The sequence below is a fragment of the Cherax quadricarinatus genome, chromosome 36, assembly GCF_038502225.1.
Source record: "Cherax quadricarinatus isolate ZL_2023a chromosome 36, ASM3850222v1, whole genome shotgun sequence".
Lineage (NCBI taxonomy): Eukaryota > Metazoa > Arthropoda > Malacostraca > Decapoda > Parastacidae > Cherax > Cherax quadricarinatus.
In genome coordinates, this window is record NC_091327.1 from 26,495,315 (window position 1) to 26,516,113 (window position 20,799).

Below are 20,799 nucleotides of genomic sequence, written 5' to 3' on the forward strand. Positions count from 1 at the left end.
AGACTGTATAAGAGGCGAGAAACAGGCACACAGAAGGATGTCAGGAAGTACTTTTTCAGCCTAATAGGGAGAAGGGGATGAAATGGCTGGCGAGGCAGTGATGAAAGCAGACTTGGTAATAAAAAATGATATATTAAACCACATACAATTTTTTAAGCCTGGGTAATATAAAAAGTTTTATAATTTACCTTAGACTATAAATTGTGCAGTTTATATCTAATTTACTCACAGTATAATTTACTAAATTTGTATCGCCATCATGTAGGTTAAAGCCAGCCTTCCAACTCGTCCAGCTGGCCGCCAGCAGCAACAGCCTGGTTGACTAGGCAAGAATCAGACAAGCCTGACCCAGGGCAGGGCTGCAGGAGTAGGAAAACTCTCGAACCCCTTCAAAGGTATATCCAAGAGTATATACGAACCAATCATAATGTGACCTTATTGGTGTCACACTGAATCTAATTAGTTATCAAACTTGTGGCGTTCAAATTTGAGGTGCTCAGACCGGCGCGTTCAGTGTTCAATTCTCCTAAGTTGACATCAGTGCTGTTCAGTGTTCAGCCGAGTTCTTTTTTTTGTTGGTCGAGGCAGTGAATGGCGGTGGATTCATGTGATCTAACAGGGTGTGAAGGAAGGACAAAGAATGCTCGAGTGAAGGGCTTCTGTACTATCAAATGACCATGTGGGCCGCCCACCTTCATCGCCTCTCCTCTTCCATCCCAGACTCACTTGATGCTTCACACTTCATTCCCCATCCTCACTGACATCTTCCTAAAACACTTCAGTATTTCCTCTGGGCAGTAAGAAAGGTTACGTCGCGGAGAGTAGCTGAAGAGATTTGGGTTGGGTGCTCGTCTTGCGGTGGTGATGGTGATGCTGGTGGTGGTGGTGATGCTGGCGATGGTGGTGGCGATAATGATGGTGGTGGTGATGGTGTTGGAGGATCCAGTCCGGGTGCGAAGCTGCGTAACTTGATCATCTGAAAGCTGTGAACTGCATCGTGGCGCCATTGTCAACTCTCCTCCCCTCTCTCTTTTCCCCTCCCATCACCACTACCTCCCCCACTCTATCTCTCACCTCTCCTTCCATTTACCCTCCCCCTTCTAGATCCATCTTCCCTCCATCTCTCCATGTTCGTCCATTTCCCCCCTGTCCGTCTCCCTCCATCTACCGCTTTCTGCTGTAATGGATTTCAACCCTTCTGTTCTTCTCGTCTGCCTCCCCCTCCCCCTCCCCCTCCCCCTTCATCTTCCTCACTCATAAGTGTATCTCAGTCCTCATGTTCAAGTGCATCGTTAGTATATTTCCTTTACACTGAGCGTATAGTCGAACTGTGTAAGATAACACAGTCATCTCATATGAATTAAGATGTCTATATTCTATGGTGTAGGATAACACGGTTATCTCTCATGGTGTAAAATAAGTTGTCTCCAATGGTGTAAGAGATGCAGATTTTGACTGTCTTTCATTTGGTATTATTGAACGAGGTCCCTTCGGGCCCTCCATGAACTTTTAGGTCCTGATTTTAATGTATAGTAATTGAAGTGTTTTTTTTTTTTTGTAACTGACATGGAGTAGTGAAACCTGCTATTTTTACAATGTGTGTGTGTGTGTGTGTGTGTGTGTGTGTGTGTGTGTGTGTGTGTATGTGTGTGTGTGTATGTGATAGAGAGAGAGAGAGAGAGAACACTCATCTCACATATTGAATGTCCATGGTTCACTCCCCGGCTTGGGTGGAAACGTTAAGTAAATCTCCTTACGTGTGTTGCCCCTGTTTACCTAGCAGCAAGTAGGTACCTGGGTGTTAGTCGACTGTTGTGGGTGGCATTCTGGGTGGTGTTGGTATACCTCAGATAAAGGTAGGATAACACCTCTTACCTTCTAAAACTGATCTGTGTAAAAAAAATGAATATGTATTTCTGAGGGAGGAGAGTTGGTGTAGGTTGAGTACAAGGGAGTACAAATATTTTTATTACATAGGTCACTGAATGACCTTTGTGATCCCAGTGCTGTGTGAAGTTTGAACATTCCTTCCCGGTGTAAGACAATATACCTAAACCAGTTTTTTGATCCCTCACAGACCGACTTTTATTATATTGCAGTGGGAAAAACGCCTCTCCAACAGCAACAGTCAGGTTGACCTGGTGTTTAGTTAGGTTTGGCCGAGCCACGGAGTAAGATAATTCTCGAAATCCGTCAAGGATAACCAGCTGTCAACTTATAGTCGATTCCGGGGTATCATAGTACCCATGTTTCTCTCCCAGACTGACCCTTGTAGTGGATGGTCCGATTAATCAGGCTATTGATGGTAGCAACACGCAGTCCAACGAAGGCACCATAACCCGACTGCTTATCTTTCAATGGTAAGTTTATAAGTCGAATATATGTGAGTATAACACCACTGTCGACAGGATGGGTGGTAGTCTGGAGGTGATCAGTCCCTCTGATTATGCTTAATAATAACCCAAGTGGAGACAGAGACTCAGAATCTGCATATTTCGACCCCCATCTGGGGTCCTCTTCTGGTTACACTGATGGTTCTTGGGTCTATCGTCCCCGCGACGTGCTCTCAGACCAGACCTCATAAACCCTAAATTGATATTGTAATTTATTATATGGCTGTTGGAGGGGAGGGAGTGTTGATGGAGTGGGGAGTGAGTAGTACTCCCTCACTACTGTCTTACTCCCTCACTGCTCTTTACCCTTCATATTCTTCCCTCCCATCTCTATCATATATTTCCCTCCTGCTCTAGAATCTGTCTTACACATTCCTGTAGAAAATAAATAATTCATTACTCTGTTAGTCCATGAATATTTTAAGACAGTCAGTTATCCAAAAATTTGCTTGGCCTTGTTTGCAAATCTAGCGAAATACTGTTTGCTGGTGTTTGTTGTTTGTCTGAAGTTTGTGAAGCTGACGTCCTGTTTACTTGACTCTGTGAACATCTTGCTTGGAGAAGTCAGTGATGTAGGAACTAATTGTTAGTGATAATATCTGTTGTGTTTAATACTCTCAGTTACCACAGGTTTCAAGGGTTTGGTAAATTATACAACTCCACGCAAGAATTATGATCATAGCCTGATATATATATATATATATATATATATATATATATATATATATATATATATATATATATATATATATATATAATGTGCAAAACAACCACTGTGAAAGAATAGAGAAATTCCAAGCGCTTTCGTGACTACTCACATTATCAAGGAACAATGAAAGTAAAGCATCAAGGGAAGGTATATAAAGGGGTAGCCCATACCTCACTATCAGATCCCTGACGCGAGACAGCAGGCTCGCGTCAGGTGTTTCTTTGTTGTGGGATCTGATAGTGAGGTGTGGGCTACCCCTTTATATACCTTCCCTTGATGCTTTACTTTCATTGTTCCTTGATAATGTGAGTAGTCACGAAAGCGCTTGGAATTTCTCTATTTTTTCACAGTGGCTGTTTTGCATATTCTGAAATCACCTGTTTACTGTGATCTTATTGCATATATATATATATATATATATGTGTGTGTGTGTGTGTGTGTGTGTGTGTCGTGCCGAATAGGCAGAACTTGCGATCTTGGCTTAAATAGCAACGCTCATATTGCCATATAGGACAAGTGAAAATTTGTGTATGCAATAACTTCGCCAAAATCATTCTGAACCTACGAAAAAAATATATTTGATTGTGTTTGTTTAGTACTAAATTATTTTAAAGTATTTAAAATATATTTAGTTGGGTTAGGCTAAAATAAATTGCTCCTGTTATAATAAGGTTAGGTAAGTTTTCTAAGATTCTTTTGGTGCAAAATTAAAAATTTTTACATTAACATTAATGAAAAAAATATATCTTTAAACGTATAAGAGAAAGTTTCAGAAAGGACTTAATTTTAAATGAGTTCTTGCTAATTGACCAGTTTTACATATTCGGCAAGACATATATATATATATATATATATATATATATATATATATATATATATATATATATATATATATATATATATATATATATATATATATATATATGCTTGATCCCCTGTTGACAGATTCGTCTCGTAAGTGAAGGACATAACTGAGGCTACGGTAAACCTTCCTAGGGGGAACAAAAAAAAAGGTTGGTAAAAGCAGTGTTGGTGTTGGGCAGAGCATCACTGAGACAGTGGCGAGGTATCAGGAAGAAACGTATGCTAATGGAGGTTTTAAGGCCCTAACATTACCCTGACTCAACCAGCCATTTCACTGCCGACTGGTGATCATCATAATGACTACAATTTCTTTCTTTCTCTTCGGTTTAACCATCAACATCGCGAACATGAGATTAAATTATGATTAACGGCTCCAAGAACAAATAGAAAATACCAAAGTTCGTCTGGTGACCAAGACTCCGTTCAAGCAGTGAGTGTACAAGATAGGATCAATTGTTGTTATTCAGGTGATAGTGAATCACCAAGATGAACCACTCTGGGGTGGTTCACACACACACACACACACACACACACACACACACACACACACACACACACATCTCACCCTCTTACCTTTCATATACCTTTGATGAGTTCCGAGAGTTATTCTGCTGCCAGAGCACTGCGTCCTCCACCTTCCTGCCACCACATCCATCTAATCAACTTTTTCAAGTAGTCGAGACATCATTGTAGAAATATACGCTCTTTCATATATGGGAATTATATTGGAGATGTCTACGGAGAGAATCTTATAAATTACATGTAGTATTAAGGCCATAAAATAAAGGAAGGCATCATCACCTTTATGTACATGGGAGAGAAAGATTTAAATTCTGTGAAAACTGTTTTACTCTGAGAGGGTTATTGTTAATATCGGAGTTGAGAACACTGGAGTGGTAACCACGATGTAGCTACAAAATTACGGACTCTCACATCTAGTTGATGTCTGGAAGAGACTCACTGTCTTACGTGGGCCAGTGGGCCTCCAGTAGCCAAAGCCTGGTAGACCAGGCCAGCACCAGACAAGCCTGGTACTCCGGCAGGAGTCCCAGGCTTGTCAGGCCGCACTCCGGCAGGAGAAAATTTTTGAAAATTCATATAATGAATATAAAAGGTTAGGATGCTTGTACGATCTATGGGCAACAGGCGGAGTTGAGAGGGAGGGAGGGAGGGAGTCTGATGGGGCACAGGTACACTTAAATACGATTATCATTCATAGTTACACATGTGTAAATTACCTAGGATAACCCTAAAAAAAAAAAAAACAGACAAAATAACTTATTTCCGTTGCGTCCCATGTCAGTATAATCAGAATTTTCTGAAATTATTAATTTGTGCTGGTTAAAAACACAGTAATTGTGATGAATATGAAAAAAAGGGAAGAAATCTGAAGAGCTTGAGAAGCCCTTCCTGAACTAATCCAAACAAAACAAGTTTAAGAATGTGTATGTCCTGTCTAACTGAACAGAATAAAAATCACACGCACACACACACACACACACACACTACATTTACATTGTTTCCTGTATTAAACGTGGCTACTAGAGTAAAACATTATTTCTGTTTAAAAAGTGCAAGTGCTTAAGCATTATCATCATCATCATAACCTTGACATTTCTTATTTTGAAGGTTCACGTAAACTAACCAGTCATTTTCCTTCCAGTTGCGATAGTCACAGTTTGTGATCCTTAACAGTAACATCTATAAATAACAAAAAGGAACAATACCGTGACTGGAACGATACACAAATAACCCGCACATAAATGGTCCAAGTTGGACCGAAACGTCGTCGTAAGCTTCTCTCTTTTATGTGCGGGTTATTTGAGTAACATCTATCAAAACTGACTCATCCAGGTCTCTAATATTCTTCCTTTCTACTGTTATTTACCCTCTTCTAGTTTATATCTCTTCACTTATTCCAGAGGAACAACTTCATCTGGCATCTCACGTAACTATTACTTTGCATGCATTAAATATGATTTTTTTTTAACAAACGAAGTCTGCGATCAGGCATTAAACTATCGTAGGCAAGACAACAGTATTGAGCTTTTAAGAACCATTAAAATCATGAGGATAGAGAAGGTGTACTGTAGATTTTCCGACCCCTTGAGTGGAAGACAGGACCCGCACCCACCAGTTGCCACTTGTGCGTCTGACTAAGCTATTTCTTTAAAGATTTTTAAAGTGTTTGGTTGACTGGAGCTGCTTTTCAGTTTGTTACACTCATCGACAACTCTATTGACAAACCTATAATTTTTCTATCAATTTTTTATAAATAGAAATTTATTCAATTTGAATCCATTTCTGCGAGTTTTGAATTGTTTGTTGTGGTCAGTCCTTCATCCCAGAGCTCCTTGCTCTTATTCTAGTCTCTTCTACCACCGTATCTACTGTTTCTTTCCTTATCCTTCCTCTTTCTCACCTTATCTTTCCTATTTCTCCTTATCTTTACTCTTTTTCATCCTCTCCTCTCCTACCTATGCTGCTTATCTTATCTACCTTCTCAGCCTCCTCCTCCATCACTACTTCTTCCTTCTCCGCTTCCTCTTTTTGCTCGCCCTCTCCTCCCTTTTCTTCTCTACTCCCATCTCTCCCTTTCCTTCTCTACTCCCTCCCATCTCTCCTTCTCTACTTCCTCCCATATCTCCCTTTCTTTCTCTACTCTCTCCCATCTCTCCTTCTCTACTCCCTCCCATCTCTCCCTTTCTTTCTCTACTCTCTCCCAAGCCTCTTCGCCCTCACAAATTCCTTGTGTTCTCTTCCCTCTTCCATAAAGACACAGTAGATCCTGTGCGACAATTACTGCCATGCTGTGGGTAGTCTACTTAAGCATTTTAAAGGATAACTTTATTAAGAATATGGAGCTGGCTTTCCCTTGTTTGATTTACTGTATTTTTTTATTTTGGGAGGGGGATAGGGAAGGAGAGAAAGAGGGAGAGAGGGAGGGGAGAGAAACAGGGAGAGAGGGAAAGAGGAAGAGAGGGAAGAAGGGAGGGAAGGATAGGAAGAGGGAGGGAGTTAATGGTAGAAAGAGGGAGAGAGGGAAGGATAGAAAGGGAGAGAGGGAAGGATAGAAAGAGGGAGAGAGAGGGAAGGGCAGAAAGAGGGAGAGAGGGAGGGAGAGAAAGAGGAACGGAATAATAGAAAGAGCGAGAACGAGAAGGAGAGAGAGGGAGGGAGGGAGAGACCAAGAGGGAAGTAGGGACGGAGGGAGGAGGGAGAGAGAGAGACCAAGAGGGAGGTAGGGAGGGAGGGAGGAGGGAGAGAGAGACCAAGAGGGAGGGAGGTAGGGAGGGGAGTAAGTTATTAAATTATATATTTTGATGACTGTCAGTAATTTTGAAACAATAATGGTGGTGATTACAGTAACGGTAATTATTTTTTTTATGATAACTAATAGCATATTAATTGTTGTTAAATTGCTTGTATTTTATTTTATTTTGCAGGTTTGTGAGGCGCCGCGGATTGTGGTAGTAGTGGTAGTAGTGATGGTGGTAGACCTCTTATAGAAGGTAAGTGGCATCACGGATTGCTTATCCCGTAGTCACTTTCGGAAGTCACTGACCCCACTGCCAGGTCTCAGACCAGACCTCCTGGTTGCTAATCTGGTCGAGCAGGCTGTGCCCACCGCCCGCAGTCCAACATATGCACCATAGCCCGACTGATCAGGAGTTGACTTGAGGTATATGTTAAGTTTCCTCTTGAAGACAGCTAAGGTTTGTTGGTAATCTGCCTTATGTGTGAAGGGAGGGAGGGAGGAAGGGCGTTGAAAGGGTGGTCCTTTAACACTTACTGAAATCTCTGCGTAATCGTAGTTCCCTTATTCCTCTCGTGTTCATAAGTAGTTATTTCGGTGTGCAGGTTTGGAGCCAATCCCTCCAGTACCTTCCAAGTGTAGATTATCATGCATCTTTCTCGCTTACGTTCTGAGGAGTACAGTTTCAGGGACTTCTAGTGCTCCCAGGTATTTAGGTGCTTGATTGAGTTTATACGATCTTTGAAGGTTCAATGTACATTTTCCAGCTCAGCGATGTCGTCGCCTACCTTGAAAAGGGCCGTTAATATACAGCAGTATTCCAGCCTAGAGAGAACGAGTTATCTGAAGAGTGTCATCGTTGGTTTGGCATCTTGCCGTTGCAGTAACATTGTTGAGCTGTTTGAAGGTGAGATCTTCTGACGTTATCACTCCCAGGTGTCTCACATTAGACGATTTTAGTAACGTCTTTAAAGGATGATTAAATACTTCATTTATAATCCCTGTCAGATATGAGAGAAGTGGGGCGAGTACTGTGTCTTGGGGAACAGAGCTTTTCACTGTAGCCGCTTCTAATGTCACTCACTTTACTATTAATTCTTGAGTTCTTTTAGTTATAAAGTTAAATGTCCATTTACCCACCTTTCCATTTATTCCCTTTGCGCGCATTTTGTGAGCAGTTACCCCACGGTCATAGTTGTCAGAGGCTTTTACGAACTCGATATTTATTATTTTTTTTTCATATACTTTCTTGTCTGTGTATTCAAGGCCATGTCGTAATTGTCCAGCAGTTGCTAGAGGTAGGAAAGACTTGTTCTAAATCTATATCTTGATGTGAGATGTCAGAGTTATCAGTTTTTAGTTTTTATAAGCGCTTTACTGCCACCTTTATGGAGTGGGGCAACGTCAGTTGTTTATGACTACTGAGATGGCTTAGTGTCCAGGCTCCTTCACAGAATATTTAAGGAATGTGATAATGGTTTCTTGCAACTCTTGATAAATGTGGAGTTCCGTAAGTCAGGGTCTGGGATAGTGTGTATTGGCATGCAATCAATATTCTTCGAACTCATGCAAGGTTATATCAAAGATTAGGAAAATGTCTGCAGCATTTTGTGCCTCATTAATCAAAGGGCTGAAACTAGAGGAGATCTTTTCCCTGATTTTTATACATGAGAAGTATTTTGTATATATTTGTTTCACCTATCATTTTTTTAACAATTTATTATTTAATTTGGGCTCAACATTTTCCAAATCTCTAGCCAGTCTTTCTGTCCTTCGGAGAGTCTGCTGTCTGTTATTCGTCGTCTTCGCATATAGAGGACGCACCTCTCCGTGTCTTGCCTGCACCTTTTCCTTAATGGTGTGTCTGGAGCATGCTTCAAGGACCACTGAGCTCATTCTCTCACAACTGGTTCAGATCTTCATTTACCAAATTGCCTTCCCAGTAAATGTCAGTAAGCTGACAAGTTATTAGTTCTCGGTTGACGTTCTTGTTGATGTTAAATTTGTTAGATGTACCCTCGTGATTGGGTGGGTGTGTTTTGTTGATTAGAATGGTGAGGGTGGTGGTGTTTGTGATGGTGGGGGTTGGTGTAGTGGTGGCGATAATGGTGGTGGGGATTGGTGTAGTGGTAGTGGGGGTGGTAGAAGACCATCCCGCAAAAGGTAAGGTACAGATGAAAGACTTGAGAATGTGTCAGTGGATCAGTTACCTGGGAAACAAGGTAACTAGAACGCGACGAAGGTCAGGAAAATGACAGAGTGGAGCATGATCACTTTCAAGAACCCTCAGCAGATTGAATCCTCAATAAGTTAAACCCACAGCAGGTAGAACCCGCAACAGGTAGAACCCACAATAGGTAGAACCCACAACAGGTAGAACTCACAACAGGTAGAACCCACAACTGGTAGAACCCGCAACTGGTGGAACTCACAACGGGTAGAACCCACAACAGGTAGAACCCGCTACTGGTAGAATCCACAACTGGTAGAACCCACAACAGGTAGAACCCACAACAGGTAGAACTCACAACAGGTAGAACCCACAACAGGTAGAATCCACAAATGGTAGAAATCACACCAGGTAGAACCCACAGCAAGTAGCGAGCTAGGGAGCTAAGACAAACATACACAGTTTGAGAAGTAGGTACGGCGCAGGTGTTGAAAAAACTAGAGCCGGTAAATGAAGGTTGTCGTGCGAGAGCTCAGGAGCTGGAGCTCGGTACCCTCATAAACGTGAGGTTAGCACCAAGTTGACGTGTACACGGACCACTTGACAACGTACACGTGAAGAATATGTAACACGATATGCACATGGCTTACTACGCTTATACGTACACATGCATACACGTGACAAGCACACATGACGCACATGACAACGGATTGTGACACTTCGTCAAATGACGTAAAATACGTTTGTATTGGTCTCCATTCATATGCAAATTGGGGAGGTGGTGAGGGGAGGGAAGATGCGGGAGGGAGGGAGAGAGGGAGGGGATGGAGAGAGGGAGGGAGGGGAAGTAGAAGAGGGAAGAGTGAGGGAGGGGGTGCAAAGTTTGAGAAGAATGGAACTGTAAAAAAAGTTAATGAGTGATGGGTGATATGGGTAAATGAGTGGTGGGTGATGTGGGGAAAAGGGCGATGTAGGTAAATGAGTGATGTGGGTAAATGGGTGATGGGTACCAGCGTCCTGGAGCAGCAGTCCAGGTGAGGTGGTTGGTGGGTTAATGGAGTGATGGGTTAAGTGATTGGTTGATTGATATGGAATGGTGGGTGATTGTGAATAATGGTGGGTAATAGTGATACTGGTTGATGGTGGGTTATTTACCTACCTGGAGTCTACCTGGAGTGCATTCCGGGGGTCAACGCCCCCGCGGCCCATTCCTTCACCTTCACCAGTGGATTAGGTCCTGATCAACGAGGCTGTTACTGCTGCCCGCAGGTAAACCGACTTACGAACCCCAGCCCGGCTGATCGAGTACAGACTTTAGGTATCTGTCCAGCTCCCTCTTGAAGATAACCAGGGGTCTATTGGTAATTCCGCTTATGGCTGGTGGAAGGCTGTTGAACAGTCTTGGGCCCTGGACACTTATTGTGTTTTCTCTTAGTGTACTAATGGCGTCCCTACTTTTCAGTGGGGGTATGTTGCACCGCCTGTGAGCGATAAATGGTGAGCGATGGTGGGTGATGGTGAGTGATGGTGAGTGATAAATGGTGAGTGATGGTGGGTGATGATGGGTGATGGTGGGTGATGATGGGTGATGATGGGTGATGGTGAGTGATGAATGATGGGTGATGAGTGATGGTGAATGATGGGTGATGGTGAGTGATGGGTGATGGTGAGTGATGAGTGATGGTGAGTGATGAGTGATGGTGGGTGATGAGTGATGGGTGATGAGTAATGGTGGGTGATGAGTGATGGTGAGTGATGAGTGATGGGTGATGAGTAATGGTGAGTGATGGGTGATGATGAGTGATGGTGAGTGATGGGTGATGGTGAGTGATGAGTGATGGTGAGTGATGAGTGATGGGTGATGAGTGATGGTGGGTGATGGTGAGTGATGATGGGTGATTGATGGTGACTGAGTGATGGTGAGTGATGAATGATGGGTGATGAGTGATGGTGAATGATGGGTGATGATGAGTGATGGTGAGTGATGAGTGATGGTGAGTGATGGTGGGTGATGGGTGATGGTGAGTGATGGTGGGTGATGGTGAGTGATGGTGGGTGATGGGTGATGAGTAATGGTGAGTGATGAGTGATGGGTGATGGTGAGTGATGAGTGGTGAGTGATGGGTGATGGTGAGTGATGGTGAGTGATGAGTGATGGTGGGTGATGAGTGATGGTGAGTGATGAGTGATGGTGGGTGATGGTGAGTGATGGGTGATTGATGGTGAATGAGTGATGGTGAGTGATGAGTGATGGTGAGTGATGAGTGATGGTGGGTGATGAGTGATGGTGAGTGATGAGTGATGGTGGGTGATGAGTGATGGTGAGTGATGAGGATGGGTGATGAGTGATGGTGGGTGATGAGTGATGGTGAGTGATGAGTGATGGTGAGTGATGAGTGATGGTGAGTCATGAGTGATGGTGAGTCATGAGTGATGGTGAGTCATGAGTGATGGTGAGTCATGAGTGATGGTGAGTCATGAGTGATGGTGAGTCATGAGTGATGGTGAGTCATGAGTGATGGTGAGTGATACTTTTCCATTAACTATTCATACTTTACATTTGATTCACTATTTGTCTCTTACAGTGAATGTTGTCTTACATTAATACTTATCTACTGTATGTATACATTCCTTCATATGTATACACAGCGCTGTATAGCCCTTGTGGCTTAGCGCTTCTTTTTGATAATATCTTCTATCATATGTATACATCCATATGAACGTGCCTGGATGAATATGTACATTTGTATACACAAGTATTCATACACAGTCATACATGCATACACAATAAATAGGAGAGTTAGGGAGGGGAGGAAGTAAGGGAGGCAGGGAGAGAGGAGGAAATCGAGGTAGGGAGAGAGGAATAAATAGGAGAGGTAGGGAAAAGGGAGAAAATACCGGGGCAGGGATAGGTAAGTGAAAGGGCAGAGAGGGGAGATTGGAGGGAGAGGGGTGACTAGGAAAGGTGGAGACTAGGAGAGGGAAGACTAGGAAAGGTGGGAGACTAGGAGAGGGGAGACTAGGAAAGGTGGGAGACTAGCACTTGTACTCGTTAGAACGCAGGAGGGAGAGATATATCATAATCTACACTTGGAAAATCTTGGAAGGAATGGTCCCAAATCTGCACACAGAAATCACTCCCTACGAAAGTAAAAGACTGGGCAGGCGATGCAAAATGCCCCCAATTAAAAGTAGGGGCGCCATTGGTACACTAAGGGAAAACACCATAAGTGCCCGGGGCCCAAGACTGTTCAACAGCCTCCCATCAAGCATTAGGGGAATTGCTAATAAACCCCTGGCTGCCTTAAAGAGATAGCTGGACAGATACCTAAAGTCAGTGCCGGATCAGCCGGGCTGTGGCTCGTACGTTGGAATGCGTGCGGCCAGCAGTAACAGCCTGATTGATCAGGCCCTGATCCACCGGGAGGCCTGGTCATGGACCGGGCCGCGGGGGCGTTGATCCCCGGAATAACCTCCAGGCAGCTTCCAGGCAACTTCCAGGCAGGAGAGGGGAGACTAGAGGAAGATGGGAGACTAAGGAAGGAGGAAGAGGGGAGACTAGGGATGGAGGGAGAGGGAGACTAGGAAAGGAGGGAGAGGGTAGACTAGGAAAGGAGGGAGAGGGGAGACTAGGGAAGGAGGGAGAGGGGAGACTAGGAAAGGAGGGAGAGGGGAGACTAGGAAAGGAGGCAGACTGAAGGGAGAGGGGAGTCTAGGGTAGGAGGGAGGCTGGAGGGAGAGAGGAGGAAATAAGGGAGGCAGGGAGGAAGTTGGGAGGTGAGAGTAAACAAGCTGATGGGATTATAGTGAGAGGCTTAAGAGATGGAGGGAGGGAGTTAGGCGGGAGGGAGAAGGAGGGGGGATGGGAGGGGGCGGAGGGAGGGGATGTAAGATTTAGTGGGCCCGTGTGAGAACTGTGGCTGTGACCACTTCTAGAGCAAGATAGTGCTGTTTGTGTGTGTGTGTGTGTGTGCGCGCGCGCGCACACACACACTCCCATGTAGTTGTAGAGGTCGAGTCTCAGCTCTTGGCCCCGCCTCTTCGCTGGTCGCTTCTAGCTCATTCTCTTTGCTTCGAGAGCCTTATTATGCCTCTTCTTAAAGCTATGTATGGATCCTGCCTCTGTCACTTCATTCTCCTGACTACTCTTCTAAGGAAGAAGAAATACTTGCTAACATCCCTCTGACTCATCAGTGTTTTCAGCTTCAGCTGTGCCCTAGTGTTCTTGTTTCCCATCTCTCAGTCTCTTCCAGTCTACTTTACCAGTTCATCTCAGTATTTTGTACGTCGTTATTATATCAACCCTTAGTCCTTTCCTCAAGTGTCATCAGACCTTTGGTGAGTTTCAAGAGTTTTTTTTTTACACCCTGAGCCCGGCCCTGGCCCAGGCTTGACTGGTGCTTGACTGGTCAGTCAGGCGGGTTAGCCCAGACTTGACTGGTGCTTGACTGGTCAGTCAGTTGGGTTGGCCCAGGCTTGACTGGTCAGTCAGGCGGGTTGGCCCAGGCTTGACTGGTGCTTGACTGGTCAATCAGGCGGGTTGGCTCAGGCTTGACTGGTGCTTGACTGGTCAGTCAGGCGGGTTGGCCCAGGCTTGACTGGTGCTTGACTGGTCAATCAGGCGGGTTGGCCCATGCTTGACTGGTGCTTGACTGGTCAATCAGGCGGGTTGGCCCAGGCTTGACTGGTCAATCAGGCGGGTTGGCCCAGGCTTGACGGGTGCTTGACTGGTCAATCAGGCGGGTTGGCCCAGGCTTGACTGGTGCTTGACTGGTCAGTCAGGCGGGTTGGCCCAGGCTTGACTGGTGCTTGACTGGTCAATCAGGCGGGTTGGCCCAGGCTTGACTGGTGCTTGACTGGTCAATCAGGCGGGTTGGCCCAGGCTTGACTGGTGCTTGACTGGTCAGTCGGGCGGGTTGGCCCAGGCTTGACTGGTGCTTGACTGGTCAATCAGGCGGGTTGGCCCAGGCTTGACTGGTGCTTGACTGGTCAATCAGGCGGGTTGGCCCAGGCTTGACTGGTCAATCAGGCGGGTTGGCCCAGGCTTGACTGGTGCTTGACTGGTCAATCAGGCGGGTTGGCCCAGGCTTGACTGGTGCTTGACTGGTCAGTCAGGCGGGTTGGCCCAGGCTTGACTGGTCAATCAGGCGGGTTGGCCCAGGCTTGACTGGTCAATCAGGCGGGTTGGCCCAGGCTTGACTGGTCAATCAGGCGGGTTGGCCCAGGCTTGACTGGTCAATCAGGCGGGTTGGCCCAGGCTTGACTGGTGCTTGACTGGTCAATCAGGCGGGTTGGCCCAGGCTTGACTGGTCAATCAGGCGGGTTGGCCCAGGCTTGACTGGTGCTTGACTGGTCAATCAGGCGGGTTGGCCCAGGCTTGACTGGTGCTTGACTGGTCAGTCAGGCGGGTTGGCCCAGGCTTGACTGGTCAATCAGGCGGGTTGGCCCAGGCTTGACTGGTCAATCAGGCGGGTTGGCCCAGGCTTGACTGGTGCTTGACTGGTCAATCAGGCTGGTTGGCCCAGGCTTGACTGCTGCTTGACTGGTCAATCAGGCTGGTTGGCCCAGGCTTGACTGCTGCTTGACTGGTCAATCAGGCGGGTTGGCCCAGGCTTGACTGGTCAATCAGGCGGGTTGGCCCAGGCTTGACTGGTGCTTGACTGGTCAATCAGGCGGGTTGGCCCAGGCTTGACTGGTGCTTGACTGGTCAATCAGGCGGGTTGGCCCAGGCTTGACTGGTCAGTCGGGCGGGTTGGCCCAGGTTTGACTGGTGCTTGACTGGTCAATCAGGCGGGTTGGCCCAGGCTTGACTGGTGCTTGACTGGTCAATCAGGCGGGTTGGCCCAGGCTTGACTGGTCAATCAGGCGGGTTGGCCCAGGCTTGACTGGTCAATCAGGCGGGTTGGCCCAGGCTTGACTGGTGCTTGACTGGTCAGTCAGGCGGGTTGGCCCAGGCTTGACTGGTGCTTGACTGGTCAATCAGGCCGGTTGGCCCAGGCTTGACTGGTCAATCAGGCGGGTTGGCCCAGGCTTGACTGGTGCTTGACTGGTCAGTCAGGCGGGTTGGCCCAGGCTTGACTGGTCAGTCAGGCGGGTTGGCCCAGGCTTGACTGGTGCTTGACTGGTCAATCAGGCGGGTTGGCCCAGGCTTGACTGGTGCTTGACTGGTCAATCAGGCGGGTTGACCCAGGCTTGACTGGTGCTTGACTGGTCAATCAGGCGGGTTGACCCAGGCTTGACTGGTGCTTGACTGGTCAGTCAGGCGGGTTGACCCAGGCTTGACTGGTGCTTGACTGGTCAATCAGGCGGGTTGACCCAGGCTTGACTGGTGCTTGACTGGTCAATCAGGCGGGTTGGCCCAGGCTTGACTGGTCAATCAGGCGGGTTGACCTAATTTCTTCTCGTAGATATGCCAGACGCTCATTTGTTGTAACAGTTATTTAATTAACGTACGCCTCAGGGAAAATGCTTGGTACAGTACTCACCCCAGGGTCCTCCTTGACTGAGGTTTGCAGCTTTTGCCCCCCGAGCCTGTACTCCGACTGCGGTCTTCTTTCCCTTTCCCCAAACTTCATAACATTGCATTTGCTGGGATTAAATTCCAATAGCCACTTAGACCAGACCTTCAGCTTGTCCACATCTGCTTGTAACCTTTCATGGTCCACATCTGCTTGTACCTTCCTCGTTATTCTCACATCTGGGAGTAGACAAACTCTCTTTACTTATCAAAGGTAAGGAACAGGGATGCCTTTGACTTTATCCCTTCCGTCATATCATTCACGTATACAATAGTACTGGTGTGTGTGTGTGTGTGTGTGTGTGTGTGTGTGTGTGTGTGTGTGTGTGTGTGTGTGTGTGTGTGCGCGCCTGCGGGCGGGCGGGCGCACTTATATGCATGCACATTCGTGTGTTTATGTGCATGCTTATGTAGCTTTCCGTCCGTCATTGTCTCTATATATCTTTATCTATCTGTATCTCTCCCCAGAATTAAACCATTGTTAAAAATCTAACCCTTCAATTTTGCATCTCACGGGAGACAGGAGGATTGATTACACTTGAAAAAGGATTTAGGAGAGGGTGAGAGGGGAAGATAACTCTATAAACCAACCTGGGGAGGATTTAAATCTTATTTAATGCTTGTAATCATGTGGGGATTTCCTAGCAGGTGACTAGGGATTTACTCTGGTGCAGGATTTTCTAGAAGAATGGCGTGTATCCACACTTGGAAAATCCTAGAGCGATTGTCCCACGTCATTCCTTGTGAGTACACTAAGAGACAACTTAGTGTGAAAGGACCAAGACTTTTCAACGCCCTTCCTTTATACATATGGCGGGGGAGGGATTTCCAGCAGATCCCCGTGTGTCTTCAGGAGAAAAGTTGATGTGTTTCTCAAGTCAGTTTTTGATCAGCTGGACTGTAGCGTTTGTGTCGAACTTGGTGAGGCTAGTCCCAACAGGCTGGTTGATCAAACCATCCACAGGGAGGCCTGGTCTGGGACCTGGTCACGGGGGCGTTGACCCTTCAGAACGTTGAATTAGACACATGTGCAACACTTGGGTATCTTTATTGAGGAAACGTTTCGCCACACAGTGGCTTCATCAGTCCATACAAACGACAAACTTGAAGAACAGGAGGAGAATGAGGTAATCAGTCCCTCAGCCTTGAGTCGATGTGGTCAGTCCAATCTTGAATAGAATACGGCATATGAGCGGAGAAGCAGCTTATAAACCGTGGACAGGTGAGGGGCAGCAGTCGTAGGTGGTGTCACATATGTCCAATGTGGAAGTAGGTCGTGCCCAAGGGTTAGGCAAGTGAAGAATTCCCAAGTATTAAGATCCCAAGAAGTTGCAGTGTCTGACAGGAATGTAGATGAATGGTTCAGAGAACATGTCGGTTCTCTGAACCAATCATCTACACCCTTCAGAACACACTCCAGATAAATCATTCCTCCACTGAGGGAGGTTTATCTGTCTTGACTAAAGGCTACGGCGATAGGTATGTATATCTATACACAGAAATCTGTATATTATGTATATACACTGAGAGCTGTATATCTCTGCATATATACACTGAGAGCTGCATACTACTGTATTTATACACTCCAGAGGTGTATATCTCAGGTTTATTTTTTCCTAGCCTCTTGGGCTCCATCATTCCTGTTCTTAAAACCGTGTGTTGAGCCTGCATCCACTCCCCTTTCGTTCAGGTCATTCCACTTTCTGATCACCCTGAAGCTGAAGAAGTATTTCCTGACATCCCTGTAGTAAGATGATAGCCAGTTATCCAGGGAGATACTACCGTCCTTAAATAAGTGTGAAAAAGAAGTCTGCTACGTTTCTGCACCCATGCAAGAGTGCAAAACTTTCTTCCTGAACATGTAAGATGCCAGGTAAATCTTAGTCTTCTACTTACGATCACTGTACACAAACTTTACCTTTCCTGTGCGCTTGTCGTTAGTTCTTAATCCTGTATTAGTTCGTTTCCTACCCAGGCCTAGCCTGAAACCAGGCCGTGGGGAAGATAATCTTCAAAACCATTGACTGATAACTCGTCGGGGGTCTTTAACTTTCAACTGTGCTCTCGTGTACCTGTTTCCTGCCTCTTGAACACTTTATCCTTGTCCACCTTAATAAGTCCTTTTGAGTATTGTGTATCCTATCTTCTCGTGTGTGTGTGTGTGTGTGTGAGAGAGAGAGAGAGAGAGAGAGAGAGAGAGAGAGAGAGAGAGAGAGAGAGAGAGACTCACAAGGTCACTCCAGCATTCACCTCAGCTTATCCAGTCTGCAGGTAATTATAATTAACTTTACGCACAAAATGATCAGTAATTAACATGATATAATCAGCTATAATAACCGGATAATTACCCTACCTCAACAACAGTCCCTCACGATACTGCCAGTTAGTCCCAGTTTAGATGTTAAATAGGCAGAAAATGTTAAATTAACCGGCGAATTAACTTCAAAATTTAACATACACAACCCGTGTGCGTTAGTCATGTAGTTATATCTGGAGACTTAACTAACTGGAAAAGGTGTTAACCCAGATTAACTAACAATGGACACTGTTATTAAGTTTCCAGTATTCCTCTCAGGTGCCTAGATGCGGGTGAGGGGGGGGGGCTATTGATCCAAGGAGATGGATTTGTTTTTTTCCCTTTCGCCAGATCGAAGCTGCTTTGCCTCCCATTCTTCCCAGGCCCCATGGTGCTGTGTAGCTCTTACGATTTTAGCGCTTACCATTGATTAAAATAAACTTTGTTCGTCTGTGTTGTAGTGTGTGTCCACGCTGGAGTGTAGTTATCATTCTCATGATAACCATCTAGCACATGTTTGTTGTCTAACCATCTAACATAAGCTTGTTATCTAACGATCTAACACATGTTTGTTATCTAACCATATAAAACAGGAGCAATCGATACAATGTCTCGTGACAGATGGTGCGCACAATAACACTCTCTTAGCCAGCTGGATTAAGGTCTGAGGCGCGTGTACATGTAAATATCGTGTATTTAGACTTAGGCAGGTGGTTTATACCACCAGCTTTGAAGGCACCGTAGTGAGTCAGGGCCAGCTGCTCATAAAACAGCTGGTTAGTTACCATTTTGCCCTAGACACATGTCGATTCGACACTAGGCCTGTTATATATGAGTGCGTGTGCCATCATATTCTTATCGATTATTTGTATTTTATTTAGGAAAATTGGATGCATCAAGAGTGTGTTGCTACCCCTATGCTTAACCCTTAACTGTCCAAGCAGATCTGCGTTCACATGCGTAGTGCTCCAAAAGTAGATCTACGTTTGGACAGTTTAAGGGTTAATGATAGTTACACAGTGGGAACGAAAGCTAGCTGTGTTTCCTCGGCAAAATAACTGGGAAAACGTAGCCTTACGCTCGCATATTCCTTGTTTGAGCTCATAGATTGGAACCTGAAGCGTTTCCCTGTCGTATTCCATCACGCAAGATGAGGTTCATACAAGGTATTGAAAATCTGTCAGCCTGAGCTGGGAGACTTCAGTAAGACAACAAGGATATCGTCAAATATTCCAGTAAGGGTTCACCAGCTACGACAGCTTCTAAGGTCTCGTTCTCGAGGACCTGGAGTTGCTATCACTTCGGAATTGTCATTTCTCAGGGTAGACCATCCCTTGCACGGGAATGAAATTTTATGAAGATATCTCCATCATGGATGGGGAAGGAGGAGGGATTAAGAAGGCTGATAGCAGGTCTTATGGTTTCTGTCTAGATATAACGCCTTTCCCTCCCTCCCTCTTTTCCATGCCCTTCGTTCAGTCTCACACATTCTCCCTCTCCCTTTCTCTCTCTCTCCCTCTCTCCCTCTCTCTCATCTCCATGTGCTCGAGGGACTTGTTATAGTGTGTTTCGTGTATAATATCCCTGGAATTCCAACTTTGAATCAGGTTTCTAGTAACTTTAGCATGAACAGTAGTTTCCTCCACTTTTTTCCCTATTCCTTTATCCCTCCCTCCTTTCTCTTCCTTTTCCATTTCTTCCATATATATATATATATATATATATATATATATATATATAATATATATATATATATATATATATATATATATATATATATATATATATAATGTCGTGCCGAATAGGTAAAACTAGCTATTTTAGCTTAAATAGCAACGTTCTTCTTGCCGAATAAGGCAAGCTAAAATTTGTATATGCAATAATTTCGCAAAATCATTCTGAACGTAACGAAAAAATACATTTCATTGTAAACACACCATACCACGGACGGGGATAGAACCCGCGATCAGAGTCTCAAAACTATGGTGTAGAAATATACCTAGTTAGATGAATCGTATTGTGGCCAGCTGGTCCAGTGGCTAACGCGACGGTCTGAAGTTTTGAGACTCTTTGATCGCGGGCTCTATCCCCGTCTGTGGTATGATTTGTTTGCAATCGTGTCATTACGATTTCGTGAGTTATATTTCATTGTGTTTGCTTATAAAATTATTGTAAATTTATGTAAAATATACTTAGTTGCATTAGGCTAAATTAAATTGCGCTTGTTATAATAAGGTTAGGTAAGTTTTCTAGGGTTCTTTTGGAACAAAATTGTTAATTTTTGCATTAACTTAAATGAAAAACCATATCTTTAAACGTATAAGAGAAATTTTTTAGAAAGGACTTAATTTTAAATGAGCTCTTGCTAATTGACCAGTTTTACCTATTTGGCACCACACACACACACACACACACACACACACACACACACACACACACACACACACACACACACACACACACACACACACACACACACACACACACACACGCGCACACACACATTTTCTTAACACATCGGCCGATTCCAACCAAGGCAGGGTGGCCCGAAAAAGAAAAACTTTCACCATCATTCACTCCATCACTGTCTTGCC

The 20,799-nt window shown here is 45.0% G+C and overlaps 1 protein-coding gene across 1 annotated transcript in view; it reads left to right on the forward strand.

The window, feature by feature from the left end:
- Positions 1–4,908: 4,908 nt before the first annotated feature.
- LOC128691301 (tyrosine-protein kinase transmembrane receptor Ror) overlaps positions 4,909–20,799 on the forward strand; it is a 250,972-nt gene continuing 235,081 nt past the window's right edge. Inside the window, exons 1-2 of the mRNA XM_053780126.2 lie at positions 4,909–5,080; positions 7,422–7,478. Coding sequence (XP_053636101.1) covers positions 4,909–5,080; positions 7,422–7,478 — 229 coding nt within the window. The remainder of the gene's footprint in view (positions 5,081–7,421; positions 7,479–20,799) is intronic.